We start from the raw sequence: 22,625 nt of genomic DNA, 5'->3' as shown, positions 1-22,625 counted from the left end.
CCTTTGGATGAAAAACAAGTGAATCATTTCCCCCTGCTAGATTTACACCAGAGCTAATCTCAATAAAGTGATTTAGGAATGGTGAGAATGGAAAAGGACTCTGGAAGAATCTTTATGGGTGAAAAGAGGAAACAAAAAAGAAGTCAGAGATTTGTATTTAGCAACAAATAGGCAGATACCTCCAAGCTACAATGCCTCCGGGGCAGAGCTGACAGGTTTTGGGGGACTCCCTGTTCCTCACGGCCACGATCAATCGCTAAAGGTGACTCACCCCGAAAGCGGCATCTACCCTAGGATTATTCCTTCCATGAAGTATTTTATATTGTGAAAGAAGGCCATTTGGCTAGGAAAACAATGAAAACCCTCCCAAAGAACCTGTCACCCTGCGGGAACGCCACATCGCTCACTCTGTGCTGCTTAAGGAATCGAGTGTGGCAGCGGCGGCAACAGTAAAAACACTCTTTATTTGTGGTGGTTCAAGGCCGTGGGGGGCAAGCCCTTTGCACACGGACGCACTGGTGACACAGATGCTGGATTCCAGGTTTCCGGGCACTCGTCAGGCCCGTGTTCTGAACAGCACACGTTCCCGGGATTTCCCGAGTTCCTCTATTTGGGGCTGGGTGTGCGGAGGTCCCGCCTCAGGCCTCGGGCCAGAGGGAGATGGGCGCCGTCAGTCCCTGTGGCCTTCGTCAGGGGGGCTGAGTTGGCCAAAAAGAGATCGATACAGCTCTGTCCTGGAAGACAAACGAAACAAACTGGTTAACGCGTTGGTTAACTTTTCAAGGTTAAAAAAGAACCAAGAAGCTGGGAAATACCCCAGTCTGATTCTTCCATTGGAAACACAGCCACATAATTAAAAATGCATCCCACAAATACGAAGGAGGGAAGGAACCTAGAAGCGGCCAAACAGCAGAGTATGTACATAGTCCAGCGTGGCGGACGCCCTGTCTCCAGGGAACGAGGTGTCTGTAAGTTTGCCCTTTACACACAGGCTCTTCAAGTAAGAAAACAAGATCGAGTATTTTAATAGGATGTACGAGACTGCCGCACGAGGAGGATTCAATCAGACATGGGATGTAGGGGATATAATTCAGTTTTCATACATTTTCTTGGACTTGGCAGTACTTGAAAAACAATGAAAATGACCCAGCAACAAGATTCCAATTACCAGCACACGTGCAGCTGCTCGGGCACCAAGGCTCTTCCCCACGCCCCGGCCCTTCCGCTATTCTCCATCTAATAAATAATTCGATTGGCTAATTTATTTCTAAAGCTGGGTCTGACGTTAAAAAAAAAATCCTAACATGCCAGGGTCTTGCGTCCCTGAAAATGAAGTAAATGACCACTTGCCACCTCTGTTTCCACCACCACCTGGCCAAAGGCACCTGTCGGGGGTGGGCGAGGCCCTCCCAGCACCGGCACCGAGCCCGCAGCTCCAGAACACTTCCCTGGATGGAGGGCAGAGTCTCCCTGCGGAGATGCCAGGAGCCAGGAGGGTCCAAGCAGGTCAAACACACGGGGAGGCGGGGACCACGCCCGTGCCCTCCGGGAAGGAGGGAAGGCACCTGGGCGAAGGCCATGGACCAGCGAGTAAACGACCTCGGAGAAAGCTGTGCCTGCTCTGCTTGTGTTTTCAAGATCTACAGCCTGCCCTCCTTGTTAGGAAAACAGGCTTTTCCTGACAGAACTGCTCTCATCATCTGAGAGTCATCAGCAGCAAATCTGATTTTCAAAACAAAACAGAAGACAAAAAAACCCCACCCTTCAAACAGCTATTTTTGGTCCTGCTAGACTTCAACACAAAAACTTACAAGTCTGTTTTTGAAGTCACCTTACTATAGTGGTGTGTACCAAAAGAGACATAATAATTAGAAAACCCAGCAATAGGAACAGCATATTAAAACTTTTTGAAACAGGAAAGTCTTAAAGAAGGAACCGCAGAAGCCACGGATATAAACAAACCTTATCATGCTGAGGACCACGTGGCAGGCAGGGAAAGTGCAGCCAGAAAACAGTGGGTCTCCTGTATTATTATAGGAATTTTATTGCAAGAATTTGCTGGTGCCCTCAGCCGACCATGGTGCCCCTGGACCTATAAACAAAGGATGCAGGTTCACCCGGAGCTCCAGGGTCTCTTTTGTTCCTGAGCTGTACACATCTGCCTGGCTCGGCCTTGGCCGGGCCCGGACACGCGCGTACAAAGGCGGAAGGCAGCTTCAGACCACATGCAAATGAGAGGCAGGCAGCCTCCCTTCCAGAGGCAGTGGCTGCCAAATCACCAGCTCCATCACACAAAGGACAGCGATGCCCTGCCCAGGCGTCACTTTATCACGCGATGGCCTGCCTACTTGCCAATAACTACAAGTCTCTCTAGCCAGTTCCACAAAGAAATTAAATGGTGTTAAGGGGAGAGTCGCCATGACGAAGAGGACAGTGTGGCTTTAAGGCTGCGACATCTGATGAGAGGGAGCTGCAGAGGCACCATGCCATTTAGCCCTTCACAGTCATCCCTTCCCAGGCTCGCCGTGCTCGCCTGCACCAGACCCCATCATTACCACCGAGCAAATGCTTCCTTTCCGCGCGGTGACATCGGCAAACCGCCTGGGCTAACGCGGCAGTTACTGCCCGCAGCAGGGTTCACGTGTCAGGAGCAGAGAGGGAAATGCTGAAACCCACGTTTTGATAGAACATCATTTCACACTCAGGTGGGCAAAGCTGACAAACATGCAGCTGTTCATGGCAAAGCAACTTGGAAAGCTGAGTGGTCTGGGCTCTTAAAATATTTTTACAGAAAAGAGAGAAAATATGAGTAAGGGATTATTCCAATCTAAGAATCCCCAAGCAATTTCAACTTTAAGTCTTCCTCACCCATGACCACCAATCAGTGACCGTTTTTACCTTCAAAGTATCTCAAACTTCCCTGCTCCTCCAGGCTCCGTTATTTCAGATCTTACCATCTCTTACCCAGAATGCGGTGACAGCCTCCTAAACGACTCTTCTGTTCCCGTCTCCTCTTCCCCCGCCTCCATCCCCCTCAGCCCCAACTCTAAGGACTCTAGAGATGGACAAAGCAGACCTTCCTGGGGTCCAGGAGTATCACCAGGATGAAGACCCCCAGACTCCGGCTGCTCAGCTTGGCCCCAGCCCTTCTTTTTCCCTGCGGAGGACCCGCCGGGGACAGAGCTGGGAAAACCACGGCCACGAAGGGTGGGGTCCAGGGGCTGGTCCTCGAGCCTCTCTGCGTACCCCCTAACAGAACTCTACAAAATCCCGCAGCCCCTGCACACATTTTTAAGTTGACATATAAAATTTTTCTTGATGAAGTTAATAGTCACAAAGGATATAATTACCACAAATCTGTGAATACCAACTTTTAAAATAACTCTTACATCCCTTTTGTAATACGCCCAATGGAATCTATATGCCATACTGATCTGATACCCATCATCACTCACTTAAACAACACATAAACAAACTCTTTAATTTGGAAATTTTACAGCATCTTTGTCTTTTTAAACTTGTATTTCCATTTGATTTTTCCCTACAGATTTTTGTCCTAATATAATTGTTTTATGCTTGAAAGTCTTGTATTGATCACACTATCATACTTCTTGGCCACAAAAATAAGTATGCAAATTGAAACACTTTTTGAAATTTGAAAAGTTGAAATATTTTAATTCCTTGGGACCATAAGGCTCTAAGTAATTTTTAAAAATTACTTCTGGATTGTGTTATCATTACAATTATTATTAGTATACAACTGATATATACCATAACAATATAATAAAATGTAGTATAATTTTGGTAAAATTTTAATATACATAAATATGTAAAATGTTACTGGAAATTATCTCTCAATAATATGGACGAGGCTTTCCCTCCATTCCCATTCCATGGATGAATATAATTTATTGCTAGAATGAAAGAGGGTTCAGCACCAATTCTATTCCAATTTTTTAGTTTTTGTAGACAGAAGTGATGAGAAACCTTGCCACACAAACAAGTAGATGTGGGAATGGGAGAGTTTTGTTATAGCAATGATACTCAATTCTTTTAATTCCTTCTGAATTAACCACCCCCCAATCACAGAGTGATCTACCACCAAAACTTAGTTTTAATGATCTACCAGCTGACAACTCAATTAGGTTCTCCTGCAATTTTGCTGAGAATAAAGACCTGGAAGCCACCTGACCGGCAGGGCTCTGTTACCCAGTCCTGGGTCACGGCCGGTCGCAATCCCTACACCGTATTTTGACCGGTCCTTTTGTGAGGTTCCCCACTCCAGAGTAACGTCCCATGTCAGGGTAAGGAGGGGCTTCGTGTCTGGAGAGGACAACCGCGAAAGGCAAGGGAGAAGGAGAACTGGCAGCTCTGGCTCGGGCAGGCTCTCAGGCAGGGCTGCTGAGAGCCTCTCAGGAAAGAGCTGGAAATCTGATTCCTGCCACCTCTCTGTGTCTCCTTTCCGGTGGGAAGATCTCTGCACGGCCCAGGAGGAAGACTGAGGCGGAGGGCGTCCTGAGCGTTGCCCCAGACCCAGGCAGGTGCTAGACCTGGGGCCAGTGCTCAGGGCAGGGGAAGGCACCTGGAAAGAAACAGGCTGCGTCCATATCCCTATCCCATCCCAAGGCGGGAACACAAAACTAAAAACAGAACTAGGGAATGAAAAGCCGCCATGGGACAGAGGGTCGGGCTGCCTTCTGCTGCACAAAGCGCCTTTCCCTGCAGCATCCTTCCTAAGCGGGACTGAGCCGCCCAGAGAAGCTATCAGTCCTTCAGGTTAACCTCATCTCCATCCGATTCTCCAGGGTAAGTGTATAGTTTAATACTTGAGGTCCCCTTAAGGCCATGCATAATGAAGTTGGTTTTTTAAAAATATATAATTCCTGCTCCCTATCACATTAAGAATCAAGATTTGAATCACTGAGCTGAAATGCCTTCCCCCCTCTGTCACCCTCCCCCCACACTCCTGGCCTCAATGGCCAGTGGGAATGTCCACTGTAGAAAATGTATTAATGTGGGTATCATGCAGGAGAATAACCTGCAGAGTAATTAACAGGACTTGGACCTAAGGTAGAAGGTCGATAGCAGGGGCTCTTCCTTGAATTAAAATTTAACTTACCCTTTATTGCAACTACAAAAGCAAGTAATGAGCACTAACATTTTTATTTCTTTTAAACTGTCATTTAGGCTCTAGAGGGGATAATTACCTATCTCTAATGTAGTAAGGTTTTATAACCCTTAGTGAGGCATTTTCTAATTTAATATTTTTACTATATTATCATAAAACCTGTTTCTGGAAAAAAATGATCATGGATTAGTAGCCATCTTCCATAAAGACAGAGTGTGTGTGTGTGTGTGTGTGTGTGTGTTTGTTTGTGTGTGTGTGTGTGTGTGTGTGTGTGTACTGGGATTCGGCTTATTTATTATGTGACTCTTGTGAAGAGACTTAAGCGCGCCCGGTCGAGCTGGCTGTGAGATGCCATCACTTGAGTGGCGGGCGAGGTTTGAAGCAGCCCTAAATGAGACGCGGGTGGACGTGCGTCATGGTGCCATCCAGCCACGCGCACTCCTCACTGACCGCGACACAGACCAGGGGCTTCCACGCCATCATCGGGGCAAACAGTACAAAGGAGCACCTGAACCCTGCAGAGGATCTGTGCGCGGGGGCAGCTGGCTTGGTCAGGAGCTTGCGGCACCTGGGACTGAAGGAGCCGTCCAGGCCTCGCCCCAGACACCCCGCTCCTCCTCCTCCTCCTCCGGCCCGGACACCCCCAAGCTGCACCCCCCTGGCCCTGGGGCCAAAGGCGAGCAGACAGCAGGGAGAAAGCAGCCAGGCCACCGCTCCCCAAAGAAACCTGCACAGCCTCCAAAAGTACATCCCATTCTCCGAGCAAGTACAATACGCAGGGATTTCAGCGTGTGCCCCTAGAAACAATATCGCTGCTTTCCTGATTAAAACTATACACAGAATTTGTCCTTGATTAATTTGAGATTGTTCATTAGTTGCTTCACTGGGGGGGACGGGGGGTTGTCCTCCCTAAATATACAAGACGCATCCCAGAGTGTGCGGGGGGCCCTCCCTCCCCCATAATCCCCTCCCCTTCCCTGCACACCCGAGGGCCCTGTGCCGCGTGCTTCTGCGGAACTTGATGTCTTAGACATACATTTGAGAATCCAAGGGTGACGAAACGCACAAAGGGAAAGTGAGACTAAGGGCTCCAATTCCAGCAGCAACTCGTGTCCAGCAGAACCTCGACGAAACCCGAATCCCTGCGAGTCAGTACAGACACAGCAAGAACAGAAACTCACACTGACCACTGTGGTTGCTGACTGCAGATGTACTTTTAAAAATCACTGGCAATGTTACTGATGCATGTTTTTCACGTTTGTGTTTGGAAAACATTTTACTTATTAGCGCTGTAGAAGCTTATAAATGTGTATTAGGTGAGGATGGTCCCTGCCCTCAAAGTATAACACAAAGGTATAATAAGTTCATAAAACACACAGGAACGCCTATTTGCTCTGCTAGGTTTTCGTAGGATTACAGAGACAAGAACAACGCGGCGGAACCTGCGTGGGGAAGGTGAACGTATCAGGTAACTCTGTCTGGACAGCCCACTCCACTCGGAGAGGTGGCAATGTTCTCCCTCTCGCCGGGCGCCCCTCTGCTGCTGTGGGACCCTCCCACAGTCCAGTCCTCCGGAGCCAGGAGGGACAGCTCCTTGCTCCTCCCCGTGGCAGCATTTCAACCACTGCTGCCTTCCCCTGACTAAATCTGGTCTCTTCTGGGTGAAAAGAAACAGTTCACTCCGTTCCCGCCATGACAGAGCTGGAGTCCTCCTGCTGGCCTGGCGGAACCCCTCGGAGCCCTCCAGGTTGCCGAAGAGCTGGCGGGCAGGCCCTCGCTCTCCGAGCCCACACCCACGTGTCTGGACAGTCCAGGCGGCCCAGGTGCGCGGGGCGAGCTCTACCGCCTCCTCTGTTCTCAGCCTGTCCTTTCCTGCCCTCACAGAGCTTCCAGTCTCTCTGTTCTGCCTGCCAGCGTGCCCAGGGCATCCCAAGTGCCAGCTGAAAAAGATATCTTGCCAGTCATCACTTGGCACCAAACCAAGGGGTCCTCCCAACCTAACCTTCTGGCTGCTTTGAGGTCTGCTCCCCAAATACTAGAGACGCGACGGCACCTCCCTTAACCTTTCATTCCTTCTGCCTCCTCTGACCCCAATCCACTCTACTCTGTATCAGAGACTTTACAGGCGAGAGAAAGACGCCTGAGAACTGTTTCTATGACCTAAGAGGGGAACTATATTGGTCCAGATGGCAGGAGGCTGCCCTGCGCTCCTGGGGCCCACGTGCACATCACAGCAGCGGGATCAGAGGCAGGGCCCACACTCCGGGCCTTCATCTCTCAGGGAGCCTGCGTTGTGAGGAGGACAATGCAGGCGAAGGGACAGAAGTACGTCCTGTAAGGGAGGGAGCATCACGTAGGATGACGTAAAAAAAAACTACGAGTAGAAGACTCAGAATTTTTGAATGCAGCCGAAAGGCCAGCACTTAACAAAAAGTGGGTCTCGGGCTTCTCTCCCGAAACACCGGCACAACTGCATACCAAAAAATAACACACACACACACACACACACACACACAACCAAGAAACGTGAAAAGAGAAGAAAGCGACCTTCTCTTACTGAGGTCTTATTTCTTAACAGGATCAAGCTAGCAAAGTAATAGTGACTCAGAGAATGCCCTCACCTATCACTAATTACCTAAATCTGGACCCAAAGCAAATCTCCCATCAGAACCAGGCTCAACTCTTCACAAGCTCCAAGGCAGCCCGCCGCAGCTGCCCAAATCTGCCACAAGGTGGCAGCACACGATGCATTTTCTCAGTGGACCAGGCAACTAACTACCAAGGCTCCCAGCAAACTGGCCATAAATTACCTAGAGTGTCTGCTCTCCTCGCCATCCTCCCCAGTGCTTGAAGGAGACTTGGGAAGGTCTGTTCCATTTCGCTCCTTTGGTCAGGTCAGAACCAGGTCCTTCAAACCTCTGCAAATGCTTTTAGCCCTACAGCTTTAAATTACAGATGATGACACGGCCTCTGGCCCGTCTCCTAAAGATCAGACAGACTCAAGATTTATAAATGTTCAAAGATGCAGGTTCAGGCCCCAAACAAAGGAACTGAACGGCTGGGAGGAGGAAGGAGAGGTGAGAGGGAGCGAGGGGTGAATCTGTAAAGGTTTTCTCCCCACTTGCGCTCCCTCCTTGCTCCCAAGCCAGTTACAAATTCACTCCACTTACACAAGGAAGAAAAACACTTGAAACTTCCATCATCCCTACCACTAGTTTCAAGCCTTTCAAATTCTTTTAAAGAAAAATAATTTACCTTGGTGGGACTTGCAAAAAAGTGGAGGTGGGTGGGAGGGACTGTTGACAAAAGGGATGTCGCCTCCTCTCCTGTGCATTAATATTCCATATTCCTGGGATGATTTCCACTTTCACAGTTTGACTGTTTTATAACAGATTTGACGCCAGAGAAGACAAATGGCCTCACAAAGGAAAGACGACAAATCATCTCACCGCTTTTAGCGGGGTCTTCTCTTTACTTTTATTTATTTTTATTCTGTGGCTGGGCTGCGGAGCTCTCTGCCTTGCTGGCGATGTTTAATATTAACGCCACAAGCCCCCGCGATGCTGGCAATAGAGTGGGCCGGTGTTGTGTTTACGGCTTTGTGACTGCTGGCTGCAGGAAGACGAAGCTCCTTGTCCAAACAGCAGCCCCGCTAACGGCTCCTGTTGAAAGCCAGGGGATGCTTCACTGCTTAGACGTGAATCACTTCCTTCAACCCCACGGAAGGGGAGGCTGACACTGAGTTACATTTGTATCCCTATCAGGACCGCTGCCCAACGACCCAGGGCCGGGCAGGGGCGGGCGGGCGTATGATGCTTCTCTCAGCTCCAGTTTAAGGCTACTCTGAGGGGATCAAAACACACAGAAATTAACAAGGGTATCTGTCGTCAACCCCCAGAGTTTCAGCAAGGCATTCCATTACTTACTTTACCAAAAAATACCCAGTCCTAATCCAAACATACAAGCGGCAACTACTGAGCACACAAACACCAGCCTGCAGGACACAAAGGCCACCATCCACACGCTCCCCCCAGGGTGCGACCGCCCGTGTTCTGTTTCTGCTCTGCCCTCTTGGTCTTTTTTATCTTCCTCCCATAGCCCTTCTCCTGGGTTCTGTTCTAGGCCCTCCTCCCTTCTCTCTCGACCCCTCCCCTGGCCAACTCATCCACGCTCTCAGCCCTGCCGATCTCCTGGGTGCAAAAGCCGCCTACGGCCAGAGGGCCCACATCCCACCTTGGCACTGCGTCCAACTCCAATAAACTGGCCACTGACGGCACCAGGCCCTGCAGGGCGATTCTGCCACCTCAACTACCTTTGTTAATCATGGCAGCAGATTCTGTTATTCATGTCCAACACTTAACTGTTTAATGGCAGGAAGCTACAAAGTTATAGGTACCAACACCACATTTTCTGATTAAAAAATAAAATCCTCCCTGAGATAGGGATCTTGTTTGGACAGTTCACTTACATTAATTGACAGAATGCAAACTGATGCCCTCCCTCTGTCACTCTTTCTTGGTTTTTAATGGTTTCCTTCAAAGAACTTCCTCCTCTCCTCCGTAAATCAGAGAGAAATTTGGAAAAAAGGTTTCTCCCAGACACCTGCCGGGGCAACTATCCCCACGAGGAGTGCCCAGGAGCCATCAGCTTCCGGGTGTCTGCAACTGGCCGCCTCCCCACCCACGCGCCTCGGTTCACCAGCTAGTCACTGAAGTCAGCAATCTGATGACCTCGGCCGGTTATGGGACTGGTTTTTAAAAGCCTGGCTGCTCCGTGCAAAATGAGAGGTCTGCGTTTCTGCCCCTGGAAGCTGGTGACTGTTCTGCGGCCCGGCTGCGCCTCCCCTGCAGGATGGAGAGGCGGGCGAGGACAAGGAGGCCGAGCGCCGCCGGCGCCGCAGGAGAAAATGTGTATTGATCTCTCCCTTCTTGTAGAGGAGCACGGAGCGCTGAAGGACAGCTGCTCCTCCCTGCAGCCTCTCACATCCCACGCGAGACAGAAGGCCCAGCCCTCGCCCGCCTCCGGGAAGCAGAAAGGGGCAGCTCCTGTGGCCACCAGGCTGCCAGGTCCAAGGTGCGGACTCCAAGCACCCCAGGCCACGAACGCCTCCCCTTCTTCGGATCCAGTAATTTCCCTCTCTGGGCTGACGTTTCCTCATCTATATTGGAGAAGAGAGAGCCTTCAGTCTTATTTACCTTTGAAGTGGATGTGCCCAGAGGGTAGAAGAGTTAATGTTTATAAAGTGTTCTGCTCCCCAGAGGAAGACAACGGATAAAACACAAGGTGGGTTTGGCTCATTCAAGACCTTGTTTCCAGGGTAGTTAGTAACAGCTTCCCATTACAAATGCCCTGCTTCCCAGCACCTGCAACTCGAAGTACACTCAGGCAATGCCCTTTATCTAAATATCCTTTTTTGCTGTGACACTTAATACCAACACTAAAAATAACAAAAGGGAACCAAGGACTATTATGCCTTGTTAATGCACGTACAGGAGCCATTCCAGAACTGTCTTTTTCTTAAACCAAACAAATCCTGAGAGCATTCCAAAAAAGCTGACCTACAATGAGAACTGGTCATCATCACTGAGCCCTGTCTGAACACTCCCATGTTTCCACAGTAACTAATAATTTGTAGAAGGGCCACCAGAAACCAAACCCGGTATGGTTATCACAGCCAAGATGGGCAGGAGAAAACCAACAGTATGAATAAGTCTGTGGTGTACACTCTTGGGAGCAATTGAAATACAAGAGTGTTCTTGAAAGATCTTTTCCCAGGGTTCATCCTAAGTTAAAAGACCTCCAAAACTCTCTAAGTAAAGGACTGGGCATGACAAGTCCCAGAGCTGGACTCTCCTTATTTCTAGGGCTTTTCCAATATGGCCAGGAGCGAAGAACAAACTACGGAGCCGGCTCTCAGGCGGCACGACATCCTCGCGCGGAGGGGATTAGGGTCCGCATGGCCGGTGAACTGCCGTGTACAGAGTGCCGTGGGAACAGGGCAAAGTGCGGACGGCCCCCGACTTACAACGGCTCGACTCAGGATGTTTCCACTTTACGACGGTGCGAAAGCAATGCGCACTTGGTAGGAAGTGTACTTCCAGTTTTGAGCTGTGACCTCTCTCCTCCCGGGCCGGGGATGTGCGGCAGATCCCCTCTTGCGATGCTGGGCAGCGCAGCCCCCGGTCAGCCACACGATCACGGGGCTGGACAACCGACACACTGACAACCACTCTGTGCCCAGACAGCCCTCCTGTTGTTCACTCTCAGTACAGTATTCGATCAATGACATGAGACACTCAACACTTTATTATGAAATAGGCTTTGTGTTGGACGATTCTGCCCAACTGCAGGCTAATGTGAGTGTTCTGAGCACGGTTAAGGTGGGCGAGGTTCAGGCAGTGATGTCAGTAGCTCAGGTGTATTAAATGCATTTTCGACTTATGTTATTTTTAAACTGCAATAGGTTTATCGAGATGTAACCCCACTGTACGTCGATGAAGATCTGTATATTAGAGTTAGATGACTTGGAGAGATTTTAGTAAAAGAGGCAAGAAGCCTTTGTTCATTCATCTTATAGGGATTGTTTGCAAAAATAATCTTACCAGCAAATTGCTTACAAGCAACAGACTCATAAGCTGAAGGCCTTTAAAGGCATTTCAGACAGGAGACCTACAGCCAACTCTTCTCAGGTTTGCACAGAAATGGGTATGTCTGCGTTGCAGGCAAAGGAACAATGACATAATATGTACACATGGGAAAATGTAAATTTTGTTTATTTACCTATTTGTACAGATATCATTAAAACAGTCCTTCTCAGAAACAAAAAAATTATAAAGAACATTTCATTCTCAAGAATCTAATAAGCAAGAAGGACTATTTTCACTTTATAAAGAAGGAAACTAAGGCCCAGAGAGAAGATTTCTTCAAGGTCACACTGTCTGTGAGCTAGGGCAGAACAGGTGCTCAAGGATCCCGAGTCAGTTCTCTAGCCCAGAGAAGGCTGACATCAACTGGGAAAAGACTTAAATTGTTTTGCAAATAAAACTTCTGCTACAAAAATGCTATATAGTAAGTAAGGCAGGATTCAATTGGAATCAAAATATATTATTGCAAATGTATGAGTATAATACCATACATTTTTACTAAAATCTCTCCAAGTCATCTAACTCGATAATACCAAACACAGGATTATAGTAAACATACGCATACTATTGTACTTTGACTTATAAATGAAGCATTCTTAGCAAGAAAAAAACCCGAATAAGTGTTTTTGTGAACTGTAATAAGTACAGTTAGAGAGGAACAAATAAAACAGGGGTTCAAGGACAAAAGAGCCACACCTCAGTCGGGGGTGGGGAACCATTAAAGACTCTCTGGAAAGGCTGGTGTGTACCAAGGACTACGGACCCTGCAACAGGAAAGGATGCAGGCAGGGCAGGGGTGAGCAGAATTAAGAGACACAGCGGGAGGAGGAGGGAGTGTGTCCTGGGACCTCGGGGGCCGGCAGAACAGCACAAAGAACGTGCACACCAAACCAGGTGGTGAGGAGAGAAAGGTAGCAGGGTGACAAATCACTGCAGGTCTTGAGTGGCAGGTTCGAGTGTGGCTTTTATGCTGTAGGCGACAAGGAATAGCGTTTTCTAAGTGGTATTTTAGGAAGGTGCAATCTGGCAACGATGCACAGAACTAATTAAATCAGACGGGGGGTCAAGAGGCTGTTGGTGTTAACAGTCTATGTGGGAAGAAAAAAAATCTGGGCTCACAAAGCCGTAGGACTGGAGAGTAGAGACCACTGAATGATATATGAAAATAAAGTTCCAAGCAGACCAAACGTAAGAAATCAGAAAAAAGCAAGAGAAAATATCAGCACACAGCTCATCCTGGGATCCGGGAGGGAATGCCTAAGCATAAACGCAATGAAAAACACTCCTAAGAAAAAGGTGTTATCTATTAGATCACATAAAAAGTAAAACTTACATATGACCAATAAAGATCGTTAATACCAACAGGTGAGCAAACGGGGAGAGCTACAAAAAATAGGAAATATGGTATATAATCATAATATGTAGAATTCACACAAACTGCAAAGAAAAATTAAACCCAAAGGAAAAAACTGGACAAAGGATAAAAACAGAAATACAAATGATTAATAAACATACAGACTCTTCAAGGCTATGATTAAATGAGAAAATAAACATTAGATACTTAGCCCAGTGCCTAGCACACCGCAGGGCCTCAGTAAAGTGTCACTGTTGTTGAACTCTCCACATCAGCAAAGGTAAATGACATGAGCCTCAGGTGGGGGGAGGGGGGATGTAAATCAGTACAACCCATCACGAACCCCTGAAAGTACATATATAACTGAATCACTTTGCTATACACCAGAAACTAACACGACATTGTAAAACAACTATACTGCAATAAAAAAAATTTTTTTTTAAGTTTTTGCCTTTGACCCAGGAATTACCCTTCTACTCCTTAGAACCTAAAGATACAAGCAAAACCTAGAACATGGATTTCTATACAAATATGTTCACTGCAGCATTCCTTAAAGAGAAATGAAAACAATCAGAAATAACCTAAACGCCTAAGAATAAATATTCCATAATTGAATATTATAAAGTCATTAAGACGTCTATTTAATGGTATTAAAATGCTTATAATATAAAGTTAACTGGAAAAAGGGATTCAAACATATATGAATATATCTTTATAAAATATACACACAAAAAGTTCTGCAAGAAAATATATATTAGCAGTAGTAATAATATTCAATTCCTAGTAGCAGGTAACATGAATTTCCTTTGTCCTTTCTGTATTTTCCAAATTTTCTTCCATAAGAAGGTTCTGTTTTTGTTTTTAAGATTTTTTAAAAAAATAAATTGATTTATTTATTTATTTTTGGCTGCACTGGGTCTTTGTTGCTGCGCGCGGGCTTTCTCTAGTTGCGGTGAGCAGGGACTACTCTTCGTTGCGATGCGTGGGCTTCTCATTGCGGTGGCTTCTCTTGTTGCTGAGCACAGGCTCTAGGTGCGCGGGCTTCAGTAGTTGTGGCTTGCGGGGTCTAGAGCACTGGCTCAGTAGCTGTGGCACACGGGCTTAGCTGCTCCGCTGCATGTGGGATCTTCCCGGACCAGGGCTCGAACCCGTGTTCCCTGCATTGGCAGGCGGATTCTTAACCACTGCGCCACCAGGGACGCCCAAGATTCTTTTTGATGTGGACCATTTTAAAGTCTTTATTGAATTTGTTACAATATTGCTTCTGATTTATGTTTTGGTTTTTTGGCCGTGAGGTAATGTATCCGGATCTTAGCTCCCTGACCAAGGATCGAACCCGCATCCCCTGCACTGGAAGGCAAAGTCTTAACCCCTGGACTGCCAGGGAAGTCCCTTTTGTTTTTATTATAGGGGAAAAATGTAGTCTCTAAGGAAAGAAGGTGACAGGCACCTGAATCCGGGAGAAAGAGAACTGTCAAGAGCAAATGGACTGAATACACTGGACCAGGTTTCAAAGCTAATTATGAGGTTTAGGGTCTTTGGAATCAAAGAATGGTGTAACCATAAGAGCAGGCCTGGAAATTCAGTGATTCACACTAAACTGTGAATGGCTTAACAGGTAAAACCTTCTTATATAGAAAGCATCTTTATTATAACAGAAAGAAACAATTATTTTAATCCAAACAAGTTTTTAATGGAGAGAAAGGCTCTGTGTATGTGTGCCGGGGGTGGGGAGGCAGCTTCCCTTTGGCACAGGATTCCCACGTATTTCTAAAAGCTTGCTGTCTGCCCTCTTAGCAAAGCAGGCAGCGCGTCAGTCTCATAAAAGCTTGCTGACTTCTTGGGCTTCCCTGGTGGCGCAGTGGTTAAGAATCCGCCTGCTAATGCAGGCGACACGGGTTTGAGCCCGTGTCCGCGGAGATCCCACATGCCACAGAGCAACTAAGCCCGTGCACCACAACAGCTAAGCCTGCGCTCTAGGGCCTGCGAGCCACAACTACTGAAGCCCGCACGCCTAGAGCCCGTGCTCCGCAACAAGAGAAGCCACCGCAATGAGAAGCCCACGCACCGCAACGAAGAGTAGCTCCCGCTCAGCACAACTAGAGAAAGCCCAGGCGCAGCAACGAAGACTCAACACAGCCAAAAATAAATAAATAAAATAAATAAGCTTGCTGATTTCTTGAAAACAGGGGCAGGGGTCAGGAGCCACACTCCCAGATGCATAAACCAGCTCCCCTACAAACTTGCTGTTTGTATTGGGCAAATTACTCAATTGCTCTGTGCCTCAGTATTCTTAGCATAGAACACAGATAATGTCAACCACTTCAGTGGTTTCTTATAAGGACCGAATGAAAATACACATGAAGAGTTTAGAACAGTGTCTGACATATAGTAAATGTTCAGTAAGTGGAATCTGAGGGAGTTCCCTGGTGGCCTAGTGGTTAGGATTCTGGGCTTTCACTGCCGTGGCCTGAGTTCAATCCCTGGTCAAGGAACTGAGATCCAAAAAAATAATAATAAGTGGAATATGAAGTTATCATTCCATGCCATTTCACTGCCAATCAGAAATAGGGTGGCAGACTTAGGGTGGATAAATCAGAGCAAAGGATGAACACAAAAACTGAGGTGATCTGCACATCTTAGCAACCCAAGCTGCTCAGGTGGCTCAGTGATCACTGTGGGAAATGTATTCATAATATGAATGGATGACTAATCTAAATTCAGGTGAAAAACATTAGCTGTGGCCTACCTCCTTGCAAGTTACTTCATTGTGACTAATACAGTATCTGTAAGATATTACATTTTAAAAGACAATAATAATAGAATACAAAAACTTAAAAATAATAATTCCTTAAGAGAAACATTTACACTCACTTTAATGAACGTGAAATATCCCTTTGGGAGAAGAATAAGATTCACAATCTTTTGAAGAAATGATGGGAATTTGACTGCAGAAATGAGAACTATAGTTAAGAAACCCTATTCTGGGGAAAGATTTATCTGTTCAGCATCTACAATCTCTTCTAGAAAATGTGCTTTTCTCTCTCTACAACCTGCTTGGAACCAAGGCTTGAATTTGAGAATGCAAATTCTTTAGAACTGTGTGAGGACTGCAAACCAGCGAACCAGGAAATATGGAAGAAACGAGAGCAGTGCTGTCTTTGCAATCCAGTTTTAAAACTCTGGCCCAAGTGTCAGGTTTGAACTTGAGAATGTTCTCTTTGTCCTTTCTGACGTTTCTGGAGGAGGAAGGCCCCAGGCCCCCTCGCTCTGTGCTGGACGCCATCTTTAATGATGATATACGGGGGTCCTTTCCCTTCAGCACTGCTGGGGGGTCAAACGTGTGATGCCGCCCGCCTGAGCATCAACAAGCAAATTATAAACTGTGTCAATCCGAGTTAATGCAAAGCTGTAATCCTCTTTAACAAGAGATCAAATCACTGCCATGAGTTATGTTCATTCTGTAATCTGATAAGGAAAAGAGGGAACCTCTAATAAAAGAGTAATGGGAGCCTTTAATGACGCTGGGGAAAGACAGCACCAGTGCAAGTTTCGAGCTCGTTCCTGCTGATTAGATCAATGTTGCATATTTGCTCGGGCTTGTTTCACCTGTCAGAACAACCTGTGTCTTTTTAGGAGATAAGAAGCCTCAGAGAAAACATCTATATCTTAACCATTCTTGCTCTCAAGTTTTTAACCAACGAAAAATGCTTTATGGAGGGTATTTCTGGGGTTATTAGCTGATGTGCTCTCAAATGCTAAGCAAACTTCATCAGAATATTTCACCACGATTCGGTGCATTATGGCTAATAAAAATGGGGGGGGGGTAAAGTAGGTAACGGGGAATCAAAAATGGTCTAAGTAACCTCTGGATTACCAATCAGGGAGAAAAGAACACCATCAGGAGAGTGGTAGAATGTGCCCATACTTAGGGTACAGACCCACACACAAAAATGGCACGCGGAAGATAAACTGCCTGTACAAATTCTATTATACCGAGGCACTTCAAGAACAACGTGGCAGTGATGTTGACAAAGCACTTTACAAGGCTGGATTACATTTGTACATTTCTAAAACTCCAGATGTAAAACAATAATGTATTTGGTGCTTAGCAGTTATCATTAAAGGATTCTCTCCTTGTTCTTTCTAAAGCCAGTAGCTTTATAAAAAGAGAGGGGAAAGTGGTTTTTTATCTGGGGGCAGAGAGTGGGGGGTTAAAATGAAAATTCTTGCTGTTCCTACTGAGAATTTAAGTTCTTTGCAAAGGAATGGAGTACCTACAAAATGTTGATATTGCTATCATTTTTGTAATGAGAAAAAAAGCTTCTTAGGAAAATACAATAACCTACCCTTTCAATGAACAGTACCAGAACTGGGTTTATCTAATAAATGCTCTCTGAAGCAGCAGTAAATGCAAGGCAAACACCAATTTTCTTAGGCACCAGGCTGACTGCTGCCGCTTAGACCTGTTCTGTGCTGACAACAAAACCCGCGCTGACGGAGTAAGCAGTTCCCCATGCATTCCCCGTCCCAAATCTGGGGCGGTGGCCAGTTCTGAGGAACACATCTCGACCTGTCTCAGAGTCTTACTCAGAATTTACTTCTCCTACTTGTCACGCTAGCATTTTACTATCTGACCTACATCCACCCAGCAAACGAAAAAGAACAAACTTCTTTAAAAGTCTGCCTCAGAGGGTCTTTCAAAAACACAGGCAAAACCCCAGATGATTATTTCCACAACCGACAAATTCTTCATTTTGTTAGAACGATAATAAAAGATCACCTGAATTTTCACTTCACCCTCCCTCTGGTCTTAACAGCACTCCAGGGCTTTCACACCATGTAAAGTGAGCTCTGCTTCTAAAATGTCCTTGATAAGCTTAGAATAACTTCAGTAGTCAGAGAAGTGAACAGCAATCCTGTAAATCATGCAAGTAACACACTGACCTGTTCTCAGTGGTGACAATATGCTTAGAGGGATTCTCTGCCAATGAGACATCAAGCCCTTTGTCCTCCTCAGCCCACTGATAACTCTGCCTCTACAGCATCACGTGATACTTCTGCCCTCTTCGCAAAGATGACTCTGAAGGGCAAACAGGAGCTGCTCTGGGAGATGTGCTGCCCCGTGCCAAGAGTACCTGAGGGTCCAGCAAAGCCAGCGATCCTTTTTAGACTCATGGTAACCCCTCTCTCGCACGCAACACATGATACAGGGGCAAAGCTGAATTTCTTTTTTTTCCTCCCAGTACTGAAAGGCAGCTATGCTAACCACCATACCACCACCGCCTCTCCTCCCAGTACTGAGAGCGTTCATCAGGCCTGCAATAGAAACCACCTGCCTACCTCCTAATACCGGACCAGCAGAAGTGTCAGGGGTTACATGAGACTTTCACTAGCAAAGGAAACCTGAGGGCCTGTAAAGGCATTTCAATCAGTATGCAAAGCTCACCTAGAGACGCCCCAAAGGGAAATCTGGTAATACAGGAGCAAACTGGGCTACTCTGCATTTAAAAAGACTTTTTAAAATATAGATTGCTTGAAGAGAAAATTTCCTAGCATGAGAAAAGAATATGTATCAGCAGAAATATGAAGACGCCACTACCTTTCTAAAGATCCTTTTACAGATAGTACTTCTTCCTCCACTAAGGGTATTTTAATACCCTGTGTTAAAGATCTCTGCTCTCTCTCCCTTAATGAAAGCTATGTTCTAGTCTCAATTCAATTTGACCAAGTCCAAATTTGAGCTCAAACTGGACAATGGACATGGGGGATTCAAGGATGAGTAACCATACTGGGATTCCCCCTTCTCCTCTCTTTATTAATACTGGGTATTAATCCAACTTAGGCACACGTGTGGAACAACAAATTGGACCCAAGACACAACTAAAGAGAAGGGCTTCTCTCTCCAGACCTGGGTATGGTAGGAACCCCAGGTAGAGTGGCCTCTGAGAATAAGAAATCAAAAGGGCTGGAAATTTTATTATGTAATTTTTCACCATGATTAAAAAAGGGGAGGGGTGGGCTGGGAAAGAAGCTACTCGGGTATTCAAAAGCCAGTTTTATCCAAATGGCTCACAGGGCAGAAGCCTTAAGGGAAAGAAGCTCTTTCATTTATGTAATACTTCAATAGAGAAAATCAGGACCTTCCCACCTCCTCTTTATATTATAGATATGATTTTCAAAATGAACATGTCCTATTCTGTTGATAAAAAGCAATACAAGTTTATTGCAAAAAAAAAAAATCAAATACTACAGAAATAATAGACTAGAAAGTAAAATGTGTCTTCTACTGCACCCTGCCCAGCAATAAACATGTGAAGAGTTTGGTGTACACTGTTTCAGAGCTTCTTATTTTTTTTAGTGACAGTTAATATGAATGCATCCTCATGGCAGGAAATTAGAGCAAAATAGAAGTGTGAAAAAAAAAAAAAAGTTGAAAACCTCCCTTTGCCCCTTCCTCCTCCCAGTCCCTTCCCTGTAGGTAAACATTTTAAATATTATTTATGTATGGACTTTCCGGGCATTTTCCTAAGCTCTATAACATATCCATACATATGTATACATATACAGCTGTTTAATATTTATTTTAAAAACATAAATGGATATTACATAAATGGATGTTTCTTCTTCTAGTTAACAAAATAACCTGGAGATCTTTCCATGACAGTATAATATATATATATTTTTTGTAAGGCGCCACTTTTTTTTTTCAATCATACATGTTTATTTACTCAAAAGTAGGATTATGATATAGTATTCTGTAGCCTACTTATTACATTAAACATTATGTTAATATGTACAGCTCCACTTCCTCCTTTAACAGTTGCTTATAACTTCATTGAATGATTTTCTGTGATTTATTTTAACTAGTTCCCTGTTGATGGTCATTTGGATTGTTTCTTATTTTTCCCCATTATAAACAATGTTGCAATAAAGATCCTTGATATAAAAATATTTGCGAACTTGCTATTTCCTTAGGTCTCCTTAGGTCAATTCCTAGAAGTGGATTTCTCTGGGTCAACAGATACATTTACATTTAAAATTTTGAAAAACATTGCCAAATAGCCCTCCAAAATGATTTTGCCATTTACATTCCTAACAACAGTAAATGAAAGCGTCTGTTTCCTCACACCATCGACGTTAGTGATTATCACTCTTTTAATGTTTTCCAATATAATAAGAAAAAAATGAAATCTCATTATTTTAATATCCATTTATTTGATTAATGAGATTGACAGTCTTTATATTTTTTGGCCATTTGCGGTTTTTCTTTTATGATTTCTAAGTTTGCTTGTTGACATGCTTTACCCATTACTTTTATTAGGATATTCTTAGAGATCTGTAAAAACTCTTTCCATAGCATTCTTACACAGTAATGTTACACTGAACTTTTTCTTCCCAGTTTGTCATTTACTTATAACTTTGTTTTTGATATCTTTTTCACTGTGACTCTTATGTAGTCATAGCTACTAGTACTTTCCCCGTGGCTTCTGGCCTTCGTGTTGTGCTTACAAAGCCTTTCTCTACTTCAAAATCATAAAAAATTCTCTATTCATACATGCACACCAAGAATAACATATCTGTAACTTTGTTCTACTCTACCATAGATACAACTATAAAAATGGGTTGAATTTTCCCCAGAACTTTACCTTCAATAAATCTATACCATTGTTAAAAAAAAAAAAGAATGACATATCTGTAACTTATCAAAACCAGAACTATTCACTTGGAGAAAAGTATCAATAGTATGCACTGATGCTGAAATGAAAGTTTCCCATTCCTCAATATTTTGTGGCATACAAAGTGAGAAACCAAATAGAACAGTGCTAGATTATTTCCAGTTATGGAATTACCTAAACAAAAAACAAAATAGGCCAAGCTATGACGGCCTCCTTCTTAAGATACATATAGTTTTAAAAAAAAAGATACTACCTAACACTACCTACGGGCCCTGGAATATTTGATACCAGAAGCAGAAAGAGCTAATACTCACTTACTCTGCCTATAGTTAGTCTGGCCTATTCAGAGTATTGGAGCACCAGCAGTAACATGGATGTCTGCCTCTGTGTCCTCAAGAAACACAATGCAAAGGGAGTGTACTTGGTAAAAACAAATGCTCAGTTCTCCAGCTGTAACACTTTTATTAAATTCCTTGTTACAAAGTGGCTAAACCAGCTGGAGAACAATGCTGATAATTAGCAACATCCACAAGGGATAGCTTCCCCGCCCCCCAAACACCAAATGCCACACTGTTACCCAGCAAACACATTCCCAACCCCTCCTCCTCCCTTGCCTGCTCTACCTGAAGTGGCAACATAACAGAGTTATGGCCAATGAGATATGAGAAGTTGTTTTTGGAGGGCATTCTGATAAAAGAAAATCAGTATGGCTGACACCACTCCTTTCCTCTTCTTCCTGCCTGGAATGCATACTTGATGGCTAAAGCTGAAGCAACCACCTTGCGACCACAGGGGTAAGACCAAGGTATGCTGGCCTTAATACTACTGAAAAGGGAAAAACCACTGCCAGTAATTACCTGCCACCCCTAGGATTATTCTGTCAGAAAAATAAACTCCCATTTGCTTATACCTCTGTAGTCATATTTTATGTTTCTTGCAGACCAAGCCCAACATAATCCTAAATAATAAAGTTGTTTTCAAATAAACTTTATGTCTAGCATATAGTAGACCCTTAAAAACTATGAGTGAAAAAACAAAAACAAAAACAAAAACTATGAGTGAATAAACAAGATTCTGGAAAACTAAGTGTCCGGGGGTATCAGGTGATTCAAGAAAAATCCCAGCTAGGAATGACAATCGATTTCTAAATGATCTAGTCGTACTATATTCAAAAGATGCCACCAACACTTAAACGAGATTTCACTTTATGCCTGGGATAATAATGTTACCTTAATGGATTTTAGTTTTTAAGTGCCTAGTTTTCCTTTTCTGTTGAAGTAATTTTTTCATGTCATCCTGACAGAGAACCTAAGCAGCATTCATTTTACTCTATTATTTTTTTAATTTGTTTTTTCTCTTGCTTTTATTTATTTATTTACTTATTTATTTACTTATTTATTGGCTGCGCTGGGTCTTCGTTGCTGCACGTGGGCTTTCTCTAGTTGCGGCAAGCGGGGGCTACTCTTCGTTGCAGTGCACGGGCTTCTCATCGTGGTGGCTTCTCGGTGGCTTCTCTTGTTGCAGAGCATGGGCTCTAGGCACACAGGCCTCAGTAGTTGCAGTACGCGGGCTCAGTAGTTGCGGCACGTGGGCCCCAGAGGGCATGGGCTTCAGTAGTTGTGGTGCGTGGGCTCAGCAGTTGCGGCGCGTGGGCTCAGTAGTTGCAGCGCATGGGCTCTAGGACTCACAGGCTTCAGTAGTTGTGGAGCAGGGGCTCAGCAGTTGTGGCTCTTGGGCTCTAGAGTACAGGCTTAGTAGCTGGGGTGCACGGGCTTAGTTGCTCTGTGGCATGTATGATCTTCCTGGACCAGGGCTCGAAC

General features: G+C 45.1%; 1 protein-coding gene across 2 annotated transcripts in view; it reads right to left on the bottom strand.

Annotated features, from left to right (window-relative positions):
* Positions 1 to 445: 445 nt before the first annotated feature.
* Positions 446 to 22,625, bottom strand: part of AATF (apoptosis antagonizing transcription factor) — a 103,282-nt gene continuing 81,102 nt past the window's right edge. For both annotated transcript variants that reach the window (XM_082373955.1, XM_082373956.1), the window contains one exon: positions 446 to 734. In XM_082373955.1, the coding sequence (XP_082230081.1) occupies positions 671 to 734 (64 nt within the window). In that variant the 3' untranslated portion in view covers positions 446 to 670. The remainder of the gene's footprint in view (positions 735 to 22,625) is intronic.

This window comes from Balaenoptera borealis (genome assembly GCF_965194805.1).
Source record: "Balaenoptera borealis genome assembly, chromosome: 20".
Lineage (NCBI taxonomy): Eukaryota > Metazoa > Chordata > Mammalia > Artiodactyla > Balaenopteridae > Balaenoptera > Balaenoptera borealis.
This window is presented reverse-complemented; position numbering and strand designations above follow the sequence as displayed.